Genomic DNA, 14623 nt, shown 5'->3' with positions numbered 1-14623 from the left:
TTTATCCAAAGCGATTTACAGTTAAACTAACAATAGGACAACAATATGCAAGTGCTATGACAGTTTAAGCTAATGCAATACACGTAGGCATACTATATATATATATATATATATATATATATATATATATAGAGAGAGAGAGAGAGAGAGAGAGAGAGAGAGAGAGAGAGAATAGAATAGAATAGAATAGAGTAGAATAGAATAGAATAGAATAGGATAGAATAGAATAGAATAGAATAGCGTTAAGTTCATATTCTGAGTCCATCTGCTTGCCTGTGGCCTATATAGTAGCCTACAGCCTACTTCCCTAATAAGGTGCAAGATTGGTCTTTCATATCACTGTATTAGTCCATTAAGCTACATTAAGCGTTTTGTCCCAACGGAAGGGGAATCCTTGAGTATGAGGTATTGAGGGAAACCAATTATAATCCTGTTCATGGTAGAGAAAGCTGATGACATGTAAGCTACACAGGGAAAGTAACAATGAAGTTATTGAATGAAACATAAACACAGTTTTTGTGTGTTTATCATCTTTTCCGCATATACTGACACAGATAATCATTTTCATTTTATGAATGAATGTCTTCGTCAACAACAAGCGGTTTTGCACCATCTGATGGTCAGGTCGACTAACAGTAGATGGAGAGTATGCTCGGCAATCTACTGCTTTTCCTGCAGTTCCTGGACGTCAATGTTGAATTTACTGTCGAATTTGAACCACTGAATTTGTGGAAGCGAATTTGCAAAGCAAAATAAAATGGACCGAAGTTATTGCCTGTTGAATATTATTGGTTGTATTTTTAAACAGTTTGAATATTTTGGAAGTGAAATATGAAAGGTGAATATGGATTATTGAATTTTTAATAATGACAAGGTGTTTGAAAGGTTTTTAATTGAAATATTCACAGCTTAAATATTCAACCATGTTGAATTTCAGCCCATAAAAATGCAAGCCCTAAAAATACAATGCATTAAAATGCAAGCATGGTTAATGCAATGCCTATTTTTTTCAAGTAGTGCAATTCAACAGGCTTTTTATTTCAAAAACATTTGACATTAAATGATATTATCGCTCTTGTAAGCTTCCAGCAAGGATGACAGAATATGTTGTTTTCAAGCAAACGGTATGTTTACTATAACCAGATATGTTTATGCACAAATAATAGCCTATAATATTGAAAATACAATTTCAAAAACATCAGTAGGCCCTTTGTAATTTAAAAACGTAAGCCTAGGAGTAGCCTATAAATTGGCCCTATTTGAAATGCAATAACAAAAATATTCACACTGGTGTGTAGGTAAAAAAAAAAAGAAAAAAAAAGTATATAGGCTATTACTAAATGACTGCTGTCTGGGAGCTCAATACTTGCATGTTATTTGTGAGGCTTTATCAATGTGAGGCTTTATTTTTGACGTTTTTGGCGCTATTGCGAGCGATAATAAACTTGTGTTTATTAACAGAATAATGCGTCTTTCGGAAGAACATTGTAGCCGGAACTACTTCTCTCTGTGTACGTCTATGACGAGTCACGCAGGTACTGGGCTACTCCGCAGCGGCAGCGATCCGAACCAGTGTGAAATAGTCCCAATGTAAACACTTATTATAGGTGTATCATAGTGGTTCAGGATAAGACAAAAACACGGATTGGAAAATGGATTCATGATAAACTCGCTCATTATATAAATTTTGTACATTTTGAACAGAAAAAAGTTTTTATTTAATGCTCATTGCTCAAAACTATTCAAAATACGACGCGACCCCCACAGAGCTCGCTGAAGGCCCCCTTGTGGGCCGCGACCCCCCTGTTGGGAACCGATGCCATAGAGCAGTTAAAGGAATTGTTCACTCAAAAATAAAAATTACCCCATGATTTACTCACCCTCAAGCCATTCTATGCATTTATGGCTTTCTTCTTTCAGAAGTTATATGAAATATCGTGGCTCTTCCAAGCTTTATAATGGGAGTGAATGACTGTTTCTGTTTTGAAGTCCATAAAACTGCATCTATCCATCATAAAAGTGCACCTATCCATCATAAAAGTGCATCTATCCATCATAAAAATGCATCTATCCATCATAAAAGTGCTCCATATGACTCCAGATGTCCTTCTAAAGCAAAGCATTATTTTTGTAAGAAACTATCCATATTTAAAATTTGATAAAATATAATAGCTATCTTTCGGCAAACGGCCATATGCATCGAGTACAGTGGAAAAGAGACCTCTTTATGATGAATGGATGCACTTTTTTGGGCTTCAAAATCTCACCCCCCATTCACTGCTATTATAAAGCTTGGAAGAGCCAGGACATTTTTAAATATAACTCTGATTGTGTTCGTCTGAAAGAAGAAAATCCTATACACCTAGGATGGCTTTAGGGTGAGTAAATCATGGGAGATTTTTCATTTTTTAGGTGAACTATTCCTTTAAATCCCCCACTACATGTTTATCCTCACCGGGGGTCAGAGGTCACTGCTCCATCACTGAATTTATGAGGCTGAGTCAATGATCTGTCACTCTTCACAGACTCAATGCCGGATTCTGGAGATGAAGATCTCTGTCTCCCGATACTGAGAAACACACAGATATAATTCTTCCTTTAGTTCTGTTTTTTATTATGATTTGGTCTGTTGTCTCTAATACTGGATTATATCTCACCTGGGGTCAGAGGTCACTGCTTTATCACTGAATTTAGGAGGCTGAGTCAATGATCCGTCACTCTTCACAGACTCAATACCGGATTCTGGAGAAGAAGATTTCTCACAGCTCTCTCTGTTCTCCATAATGAGAAAATGTCTTCAGACCTGCATATGGAAAAAGATAACAAATCATACATTATATTTAGACTATTCCTTTAAAGTACAGTTATAACATACTACACATACAACGGCTTTCTAGAGATTTACAGTACAACTGTGTAGTTGCAGCAGATTGTGGAGGATCCTTTTCTTCTGAAGTCCATAAAGTACTGGTTTACAGTGGAAGAACTGGTCTGACTGCACAAAGACCTGATCTGGCTAGATAAAAAAGTTTGTCGAGACAAACTTTAAGTTGGCTTGAGAAAGCCGGACCAGAGAGTTTTAAAAGTCTGAAGAAGTTTAAAGTAGTTTGAAGTTTAAAGTGATTGAAGTTTAGATAGATAGATAGATAGATAGATAGATAGATAGATAAATGCGATCTCATTTCTTAATGATGGCGATTCACTTCTGTGTATTTCTTTTTCCGTGTATTATTTTATTTTATTTTATGATAATAATAATAATATTCAAGTTGTACCGCAAAAGTGCGTGTTCAGTGCTGTTCGCGAGTGTCACGAGTCACCACAGCAATCAACTACCGCTTACGGTCCTGCACTGGGATTCAAGCAGCTTGTTTAAGGTAATGGCGAAAATCATTTTAGAACAGCAGCGAAAATGTAAAAGTAGGCTATATAAACTTTAATATATCCTTTTATTGAAACGGGTGCTTTGCTGTGCTTTTACTTTCACTTTTGCCGCAGAGACCCTTTTATGTCCTATAAATGTGTCGTATTTTTGATAATCTGCACAGATTTCAGTTGATGATTCTGTTTAACCCTCTGGGGTCTGAGTGGTTTTTGGGGTCCTTGAGATGTTCTGACATGCCCTGACATTTGTGCTGTTTTCAGTTGCTTATAAACATATTAATGGTAAAGGTGTAAATTCACTCTATTTAGCACAAACAGGGCTACCATAATATGTGAACAACTTGCATGTACATGTTTGTATTTTTGATAGAATAATGTTTATGCATGTTTTTTTCAAAAACAAAAAACTAAAGTTTCTGAAATAAGGCCATAAAACACATTCTAAATATATGTAAATAAGACTTTTGACTAATGGATGACGTTGCCTAGAATTTTTTCTTCAAAATTATGTGAAAATCATCCTGCCTAATCATTCACATAACACAATACATTGATTTAAATCTTGTAAAACACTTTTTGTTTGGAAAGGCCATATGCGGGTGGGCGTGATTCACACCTGTGGAGTCAATGGGGCCCGCATAATGAGGCTGCATACGTAATGAGCCTTTCATTCAGGTGTGTGACTGAGCCACAAGAATGCAAGGACAATATATAACTGGTTTGTTGTTTTTTCCACAAATTTTGCTTGCAAATTGTACAATATCCAAGGTAAACATTTCTAGTAATTGTGCAGTTAATTGTTCTCATACTGTATTTTCAGATTTGGAATATATTCTCTTCCCAAATGTGTCACTAATAAAGCATAATAAAATTATTTAAAGAGAAGGCTCATAATGACCTTTTAAGATTTTGTTTACATCTATCTAAGGTTATACAATTACAACAACATTTAAAATTGTAACAATATTTCCAGTGTAATCTTTCTTTGTATTCGCGATTCATATTAAAACAGTATTTTTGCCAGCTGTAGTAGCTCCACAACAGCGCGCATCTGTGCGTTCATTCATTCATAGAAACGCGATTCATATTTAAACAGTATTTTTGCCAGCTGTAGTAGCTCCACAACAGCACGCATCTGTGCGTTCGTTCGTTCGTTCATTCATTCATACACAGAAACGCGATTCATATTTAAACAGTATTTTTGCCAGCTGTAGTAGCTCCACAACAGCACGCATCTTTGCGTTCATTCATTCCGATTAGAACAAAGCAAACAGAACTGACCTAATTCCTCAGCGGGATCCGTTTGCTCCTCGAAATGATACTTCCAGAACTTCTGAGGTAAATTTTTGCAGGATTATTATCAAGATAGTATTATTCCTCACAGCATCGTAAAGTACATAAGTCTGAAAGTGAACTCGCGGTGTGTGTTATCCAGCTGATGTGGGCGTTTCACAGGTTTGTTTGGATCGCCTCACATTTGCGTTTGAATAGCGCGCGCTCTCCGTGGGCGGAGCACATTAAAACTTAATTTGCTGAGATGAGAACGACTGACATCTCTCTCTTTGCATACATATTACATAAACTGTGAATATTTGTTTTTTATAAAAATTACTTCATTTAAAAGAAGAGAATTCAAGCTTCATGCCTGTGTGACTGTATGCCTGTTTGACTGAGTATTCGCTGAGTTACAGTTCATTTTCGGACGCGTTTCAGAATTGACTTCACTGACGGAGAGTAGGCAGAACTCGCATCATGTTTATTTTTCTTTATTTGGCGAAAAGCACAACACTTTGTTTTTATTATGAGCATACACAAAAAAAATACACACTAAACAGGATAGATTGATGTATAACACAAGCATATAAGATAAAAATTAATATTTTTATTTTATTTTATTTTTGCACTCATACGGAAAAAAACGAGCCTATCGCGCCGGCGCGATAGCCGACCTCAGGGGGTTAAAGTTATTAATAACAAATCATGAATGAAAGATAAAGAAAAGAGCAGAATGTGCATTATATTGAAAAGAAATATTAAAAGCGCAATAAGTCGCGAAAGATAACTGAATTATACTGACAGGATGCTGTGCGCGTGCTCCGAGCGCAACGCGGACATGCATAGTAGCCTTTGTCTTCGGTTGCGCGCCTAAATGGCCAAATAAACACAAATGTATAAAACTGCCAAGTCGAGTATTCCCGTAAACACAATAGATGTAAGTACTACAGTATGTACATCAAACCCCCCGCAAGGTAACACCACTAATCTCTACAATCACCTCAAACGTCACCACAAAATACAGTATGAGTTAGCCATGAAAGACAAGGGAGCCACACCTCAAAATACCACTAGGTTAGTGTTCTTGGCCAAGAACCTTTAAGGTTCTGTGCCAATTGGAGCAAAAAGCACAGGTTCTTTATCATTGTAATGTTCTCTTATGTTCAACAACATAAAGCTTTAAAATTATTCACTTTAAGGGGTCTAAAATAAAGAAAAGAGACAATTTTTTGTTACTCCTGCACTTTATTATACTGAATGTCCTGTGTTTTTTTTTTGCTTTTGTTTTTTTTTGTACTTGAGTGCAATAAATTTTGGTTAAAAAAATGAGAATCGTGTAAGAGAATCGTGATCTCAATTCCCATGGAGAAAAATCGTGATTCACATTTTACCAAGAATCGTGCAGCCCTAATAGATAGATAGATAGATAGATAGATAGATAGATAGATAGATAGATAGATAGATAGATAGATTAGATATAGTAGATAGATAGAGGGTTAGACAGACAGACAGATAGATAGATAGATAGATAGATAGATAGATAGATAGATAGATAGATAGATAGACAGATAGATAGACAGATAGATAGATAGATAGATAGATAGATAGATAGATAGATAGATAGATAGATAGATAGTTAGTTAGATAGATAGATAGACATTCTAGATATCTATTTATCTATCTATCTATCTATCTATAGATAGATAGATAGAGGGTTAGATAGATAGACATTCTAGATATCTATTTATCTAGATATTCTATTTGGCATGTTTGTGTGCTTCTGTGCATCCCTGTGTGTTTAATAGAGGAGAGTGTGTGTGCAATAAGCAGAGTGTACACGCATTGTGGACCCGCCTATAGGCGCACATTACTAACACGCTCTTTAAATGACAAATAAAATATTGCGCCATTGACTTTAGACCAGGTTTCAGTCTGTCAATGGCTCAAAATAGCAACACACCAACAATGCGCCTGAACACACCTCGTTCTCAGACCAGCAGCCCATGGGCCACAGATGGGCGTAAATGCATTTTAAAATGATAACTGCGTCGGACTGAAACTAGCAAAAACACTTGTATCACGCTTGGCGCTGCATTGCGCTGGGAGTAAGATAGGGCCCTAAGTCAGAACAGTCTGAAGGTCTAAGCCGAGTTTGGATTATGTAGAGTATGGAGAGTCAGAAAATTTATTGTCAGAAGAATAATCCCTGATCTGAACCTCTGAGATGAACTGGATCAGTGATTCAGAGCCCAATCTTCACACAGGTCTTCAACAGATCACTGGAGCAGTGTGAAGTTCCCTGCTGCTTCAAACACTCCCCTATCATCCTGGCCTCCAAAAAACACACTGGACTTAGTGACTACAGACCTGTTGCTTTCTCGTCTGTGGTCATGAAGTCATTTGAAAGACTGGTAGACAGCAGAGGTTGGACCTCCTTCACCAGCTGAGGAAGTTCAACCTGCCACAGGAGCTGTGAAACGGTTCTACTCTGCAGTCATCGAGTCTGTCCTGTCTTTATCTGTAACGCAAGTGTAGCGACTGGGCTACTTGAATCATTCGTTCGTTTGATTCTGAATTAACAAAGTCGGACTCTCTGTGCTTCCTAAGCACATTCCTCCCCAAAACGTTCTTTGCTAAGCTTACTAAAGCTTGTAACCTCTTGACATCAAAATTATAAATCATACGCCAGCTCCAGAGAGACTGGCGCAAATGGACTTTTCTGACACTTATGGCATCTCAGAGATACTCCAGAAACCTGAAACCAACATTCTTCTTCCCTGTGGGGAGCTTCAAAAGGACCCACAGAGAGATAACGAAACTTTCTATGTCACATACACACACACACACACACACACACACCTTTGGTATTAGAACTTAGAAATACCCCCTTTTGATATATGTACAATTCCTGTATGAATTTTTTATTAAGTTGTTTGATCACATAATATGATTTTCTAGTGTCTAGCTCTGAAATGTATTGTTGAAGAATATCTTTCCAGTGGAATCGCATTCCGTAACCCGACTCCTCTTTCTAGAGGAGAACACTTTATGACCCTGCACAAGCTGCAGCCAAAGCTTCTCTGCAAGAGATAACGGGAAGCGCAACGTGACAGACATTCCAACACACACATTAACGCACCCACATACACAAACTTTGGACATTAAACTTAGAATATAAGCATGTAATTTTTCATATACTCCTGAGTGTTTTCCTAGGTTATATTCGCTTCGTTTATGACGTTTATTTGAATGAACAAACCTTAAATGTGTGTAATTATGCATATCTTATGTAACTTTGTGTATTCCTATAATCTTTCATATGACATGTTTTATATCATTTTAAATCTTGAGACTTAACGGAGTTGAATCTCGATAATAGATTGCAATGATATGATTATTACTATATGAATAGTCTTACTAGAATATTAAGACAACACCATAACTGCCTCGGAGTGGGTGTCTCCCCCCAGAGACAAAGGAAATTTCCCGCTTCAGATCTTTGGACGTTCATTGGTTGTTCGCGCGAACAGAGGCGTCAACCCATATTTTCCATAAAAGACCGACTCAGGAAATCTCCGTGAGCACTTTTACGAACCCTCTCGTCAGCGAGAAGATCCACATGGATCCCTTTTAAGGAGCATTCTGCGTTTTCTCTTTTATTTCCTTTAAGTCTTTTCTTTATTTTCGTCTTTGTTTAGACTCTATCATTCGTTCAGTGAAGCTTCAACTTTAAAGAGACTTGAATCTCCCGCGGCGCGCGCTCCTCTTCCTTGAGGACGTGCGCGAGCACCGTGCCTGAGAGAATTCCTGGCTCCATGGCTCCTTAGGGAGTCCTCATCTCCGTTTTATTTTCTTTACTAAGTTTTATTGTCATATTCGTTTCTCCCTCCACAAAGGGAAATGAACTCTGAATCATGTTTCTGGCAACTTCATGTTCTGTGAACCTTTAAACTTTCGCGCGAGTCTACTTGCACCGGAAGACAGGAAAGACCGCACAGATCCAAAAGGACGACCCACGCACGCGCGTCTTCTTCAGCAACAAAGAGAACCATTTTGCAAGATAAGTTATTTAACTTTTAATGTGATTAGCTTCCTTATTGTCTCTCAAGGTTACACTGCCTGTGATTTTGCCATACTGAGATCATCTCGGTGATCTCTCTCATCCTGACCTTTAGTTTCACTTTCAATCTTTCATCCTCTCTCTCTCTCATCTGTTATCCGTTTGGTCTTGTAATGTTTTCGTCCGTATGTTGCTGTTGTAAATATATGTATTTACTCTGTGTATACTCGTAGTTTCGATGTAGTCTTAGTCCAATTATTAAAATTCCATATATACTTGATTGATCCTGTCTATAATTCTCACATTACGAGTCCCTGAAATGTTTGATCTAGCAACAGGCTTTACAATTGGATTATGGTTTAGTAACCTAAATTTTATAAGGACAAAAAGAATGGTTTCATGGCCAGAAGTTATTCCTTTTTGAAATTATAAGAAGTGATAACTTTATTGAGAAAGTTAGTAAGTTAATCTTATGGTCGTTTGCGGGACAAACAACTGTTCGATAATTACATTAATTTTCCATTAAGGGTTATCTCATAATCGATCTGAAATAGGATTATTGATATATGAATGATGAATTATAATTTGTTGTGATTGATTATTCATATATACAAATCGATCTATTTTCAACTTCGAATAAATTAATGTAACTGTAATTTGCAAAATATTAATCATATTCATGATTAATTATTAAAATTCCCTATAGATCATTTGAGCTAAATGTTAAATGTACTACTAATGCCAGTGCGGTTACACAAGGCTTGAAATTGCAACCATTTTTGGTTGTATATGCTCCCGAAATTGAATCTGTGCGACCTCAAAATTTATGTGGGAGCATTTGTGTGAGTGCAAATAATTGTTGTGGTGCAACCTTTTCTCTAGAGATGTACCGGTCGACCGGCCATAAATCGGAAACAGCCGGTTTATGCTACAAACACACCATTGCTCGAAATATAGGAAGAAAAATATTAATATTGATTTGGGGTGGGGATTTATTTCAATGTGTCTCTTAAGGAAACTTTCTTCAGAACAGTTTCAATGGCATTTTCTTTTTCTCTTCCCTCCGTATAAAGTGGCGTATACCCCCCAAAAAATGCTTCTTTTCCATAAGCGCCACCTACTGTCAGAGAGCGAATCTGCATTTTCATTCAGTCCATCTCGTTTTGTTTTGTGCAGGTGTGTCTTATGTTTTGTGCAGGTGTGTCTTATGTAATAATTTCACAAAGCTAAAGACCATTCTGTTTTGCTCTAAATCTTGAAATTATGCAAGGGCAATTCCACGCAAAAATCATCCCTAACATGAAAAAACATAAACTTTTTACCAAAAGATCAAAATCCTTTTTAAGTTGTCCGTTTAGGTCTGCAATATACTGTATTAATGTGCTGTATCAGAAATTAAGAAAATTTCCTTGTTTTTCCACCACATATGAGGTGAACAACAATGCTAAAATTACATTTTGACACCAACCATATTCCATGCTTTCAAAAGAGGGATCAAATACACCCCTTTTTTAAACTTTATTTTAACATAAAGCATTTTGCAGAAAGATGGAGTCATGCCTGAGAAATAAATATACTCATTTTGTCATAACAGCACTGCCTGTTGAGTTTATAAGGGCTATAATTAAGAGGTCACAACGCTTCAGTGCTCTGTCACATCTGTAACATTTTAAAGATTAAGTTTATATAATATAACAATTATAAATACAAATAACTTGAAACTTTGTATACAAAGCTAAACTATGTTTATGCTTATTAGGACAAACATTTCATCTCACTAATTTGCTCTGAACAACCATAATAATGCATTACAGACGTGACTATTTTCGGGCGTAACGTATATCAGTGCATGAATCCAATAATCACAATAATATTTGTGCTTTGTTAGTTTTAATACAAAAAAATTATCAACTTTCAAATTCAGTGAATTTTATAACAAAATTCAAACAATAGATGCCGCTCTTTAATACGGCGTGATATATTTCTGTAGCGCCTCAGTGTAAGTGGCGGATCAAGCACACATGAACCGATCTTCTCTTCCTCTTTGCCCGCTAAAAAAGGGGATAGGCCTAGATGTGGGAAGCTTTCTGGGGCACAGAGCAGAAAAAGGAAAATGTAAAATGATAAGGAATCTATTATTATTATTTTTATTTATTTTTATCACTTGAAGTCTTTAAATTGATCAACATTTAACAATGGTTAACTTTGGTTCAACTTTGCATTTCAGGGCTCGACATTAACGCTTGTTTGCTTGTCCGGAACAAGTGTTGTTTTTCTTTTTTAAGGGGCAAGTGAAAGAGAATTGTACTTGCCCGGCCAGCTTAAAAATTACTAGGGAAGCATCGAAACGCGAGAATGATTCAGATTTTATTCAGTGTGTAGCAGGAAGGGTTATTACCCCTCCTACCTCCTACGTCATCGTTTAGTGTTTGGCCAATGGCCAGGCGTCTGGGGCATATAAGCAAGGGTGCAGGGATTTGTATTATTTTGAAGTACCCCCGGACGCCGCCATTGGCTAACGGAACCCCACCTGCAGTTAGCATCCCATTGACTCCCATTCATTTTGACGTCACTTTGACAGCGAATAACTTCACATCTGAGGCGTTTAAAGACTCCATTTGTCCATTATTTAATTCTAAAGAAACACGAAAATGTATAAAAGGCTCCATTACCTTGTATCTTACGTTATGGCCCTGTAGAAGCAGTTTTTGTAAAAGTAAGCTAACGATTGCGTCACAGCCACGCGACTCTCTGTCGCACAGTAGAGAATTACTGTATGGACAGGAGGAGAAGCTCGCGGGCAATCGGGAGGACGTCGAGGCAAAATGACAAAGTAATTAATCAGAACACCTACAAAATGTTTCTCCTGCTCCAAGATCATGGACAGCTCCTACTCACACTCTCCGTCTCTGCGAGTTTCGGAAGGTAATGATTCAGATCGATCTTGGCACAGCTACTAGAAGACAGACGGTTTGCTCACGTCACATCTACGTCGTCGAGCTCAGTTTGAGTCTGCGCAGTACGCTGGACCCCCAGGAAGTAAGATTTTCTAATTGGCTTCACTTTGTCTCCGTTGAATCCAATGGGGTCGCTGTGTCCATTTCTTTTACTGTCTATGCATATAAGAGCATGAGCTACCAGTTCCTTGGTATGCGTCATTTTCCGGGGCCGTGACGTCATCCATGCGCCCTGCTGCTTTCTGTTAGAGTCAGCGTAAAATGTGCTGCTTGTAAAATTTGCCGAAGCTGTTTATCCACTGGCGGTGCTGTTGGCGGGTCCATGTGCTTGGTTGGAAAGTTGAATGTGGACACTTGAGACAGGTAAGAGAAGTATTTGTATGCGACGGTGGGTTGTAGATGAAGTTTATGGTTTGCTTTGATTAGGCGAGTAATCTGACTGATCTGTATGCGTAGTGTACGATCTATCGGTGCTTCATGCCAACGAGTTTGTCGGAGACCTTCGGCTCCATCTACCGCATAGTTTGGAGATAGTGATTCTGAGACAGCATGCTTTGTTGTAAGTATACTGTTCGAGCGTAAGCCAAGGGAGAAGAACTCTCAGTGTAACACTTTCTGTTTGTTTTTAGGCATGTGCTAAGGACGGTACCGACTTTCTGAATGAGCATTATCGGCTCTGTGCTTCGTCATAAGGCTTTGTCCGTGCTTGGCCTCATCAGCTGCTGTTCTGTTTTGGTTCTTTTTTGTTCAGTTTTTGGTGTGTGCTGTTCTGTCACGAGCGAGTCGTCTCGAGTGAAACATCTGATTGAATCGTCTTGAGTGAACCGTTCTAAGTGAGCTGTTCGAGTGAACCATTTCAAGTGAACTGTTTCCAGCGAACGGTGACTCTGTTTTCGTGATATGTTTTGAGTTTTTGTTGTTTCCTTTTTCTCGTTTATTTCATTACTTTACTTATTCTATTATTTTCAAAGACTGAGTACTTTTGAATCTGTGTTTTGTTTCGAATCCAATTATCGTATTAGTAAATTTATATATTTTTTTCATTTATTGTGATTGAATTATACTGCTGTATTTATGTGATTTTCTTTGTTATTTTTGGGTTTGTTTGGTGACGATCAGGTCGGGACCAAGGAGTTGGTTCCGCCCTGGAATTGTATGACAATTTTCATTATTTTGTTGTTATTTTGTTTTGCATAACACTGCTCTTTAATGTCTTTTTTTTTCTGTTGTTTGTTGGCAGGGCCTGGGCACCCGGGGGCAGACGCGTGACCAATTAGGTGGTAGGGTCTTCACTGTAGTCGTGGTCTTCTCTGACATGAGTTGTGGAGTGTGTGCTGTGCTGGTGTGTGTGCACTGAATGGAGTGCTCTTCATGGAGGTGATATCTTGAGACTGCCCCTTGGGTACGCCCAGGTTCCTCTGCAGCCAACTCTAGAACTTAATAAATTGAAGAGAGTGATTGCTGGTCAACACCTTTTATAAAAAAGAACTGTCTTTTAACAATGAATAAAATGTATGTTTTCAATCACCTATGTCTCTGACTCCAACTGTGGTTAGGATCTGTGTGTGCCTTAGCTTAGAGGTTATATTAAATTCTTGGGGCGAAATTCCCCAAGTGGCGTAGTCGGAAATAATAAACTGAATTGAGCGTGGGTATAAATTGTTGTTCCGCCCAATGTCATATCAAAAAGAGCTGCCGCTTCCGAGTGCTACGCTACAAGTGTAAAGACTGATTGATAATGGATAGTGTATTTGGTAACAAGCTTGCGCTGCCTGTCTCTTTGTGAGAGACTTTCATGGATAAATTGAAACAAATAAGCACAACAGCACACAATAATCTCACAGAAGAAACATACTGAGGTTTTTTTAATTTATTATACGAAAAATACTTTATTTATTTAAATTATAACGTATGATATATTAACATAACTCGACCAAGGGAGCTGTTTTGCTGAATATTATCACAAACAAGTAGATTATCACAAACAAGAATATTATTTCAAATCAGAATAAATTATGTTTATACCCCAAAAATCATCCCAGAATAAAATACTGTTATTTTACATTTTATTATTCAATATCTGTATGTGAATACTGTGAGACCTACCTTGAAATCTTAAAGCTGTGTTTATTTGATCGGTTTCATTTAATATGTTTCATCTTTGTTCTATTTCATTTGTTTTGGCCATTGCTTGTAATTAAGTTTATATGTTTTTTTTTGTTTTTGTTTTTTTTATAACATTTGAACTTTATAGTTGAGTATAGTAAAGTTTTTGATTATAGTAGTTTTGCTGTGGTATCGAAAATGTCACTGGTAGGCCTATCTAAAATTTTTAGCTTATTTATTTGAATAATGAGTCAAAACAGCAAAAACATTAACCTAATCTTAAACATTAAACACCAACACTGATTTGCATACCCCTCAGCAAACGTGCAGTTGCGCCCCTGGAGCAATGGCAAGGGAAAATGAATATCCAACCTAAAACTAACTTTACCCCGCTCTGCAAGCAAAACCGATTCAACTAACGAGTTAAAGAGACACAGAGCTAAAGACGCACTTGTGATAATATAGTACACATAAAACCAGAAGCAAATAACTGACCGTAAACTGACAGAGTCTCCGAAATGGCGTCTTCTCATCCATGAAGTTTTAACTTGTTTTCAGCAATCTGTTTCCTGGAGGAGACAGTCGTAATACCTGCTCCACCTGCTCTACCTGCTCCACCTGCTCCTGAGCTCACCTGACCCCCCCCGGTTACATGAAAACCCTGAGGCGGACTGAAGAGTTTCTACACCGTATAGTATAACTTTTTTTTATTGACTGTATAGCAAACATTCTGAATTAATTTATCCTTCGCGTCAGAAATAGTGCTGAAGAATACAGGAATATATAAGTGTAAGAAATACAGAAATAAGCTCGAACTTCACTTACCATTCTGTATCAGCAG

At 37.5% G+C, this 14623-nt stretch overlaps 1 protein-coding gene across 1 annotated transcript in view; it reads right to left on the bottom strand.

Moving 5' to 3' along the window:
* Positions 1-14341, bottom strand: part of LOC307154414 (uncharacterized protein) — an 82590-nt gene extending 68249 nt beyond the window's left edge. Inside the window, exons 1-3 of the mRNA XM_079864332.1 lie at positions 14278-14341; positions 2658-2803; positions 2456-2569 (exon numbers count right to left, since the gene is read on the bottom strand). Coding sequence (XP_079720458.1) covers positions 2456-2569; positions 2658-2782 — 239 coding nt within the window. The 5' untranslated portion in view covers positions 2783-2803; positions 14278-14341. The remainder of the gene's footprint in view (positions 1-2455; positions 2570-2657; positions 2804-14277) is intronic.
* Between the last annotated feature and the right edge of the window lie 282 nt (positions 14342-14623).

Source organism: Squalius cephalus, assembly GCF_949319135.1.
Source record: "Squalius cephalus genome assembly, chromosome: 2".
In the NCBI taxonomy this organism is placed as follows: Eukaryota; Metazoa; Chordata; class Actinopteri; order Cypriniformes; family Leuciscidae; genus Squalius; species Squalius cephalus.
Note: the sequence above shows the minus strand (reverse complement) of the source record. Positions and strands in the feature narration are given on the sequence as shown.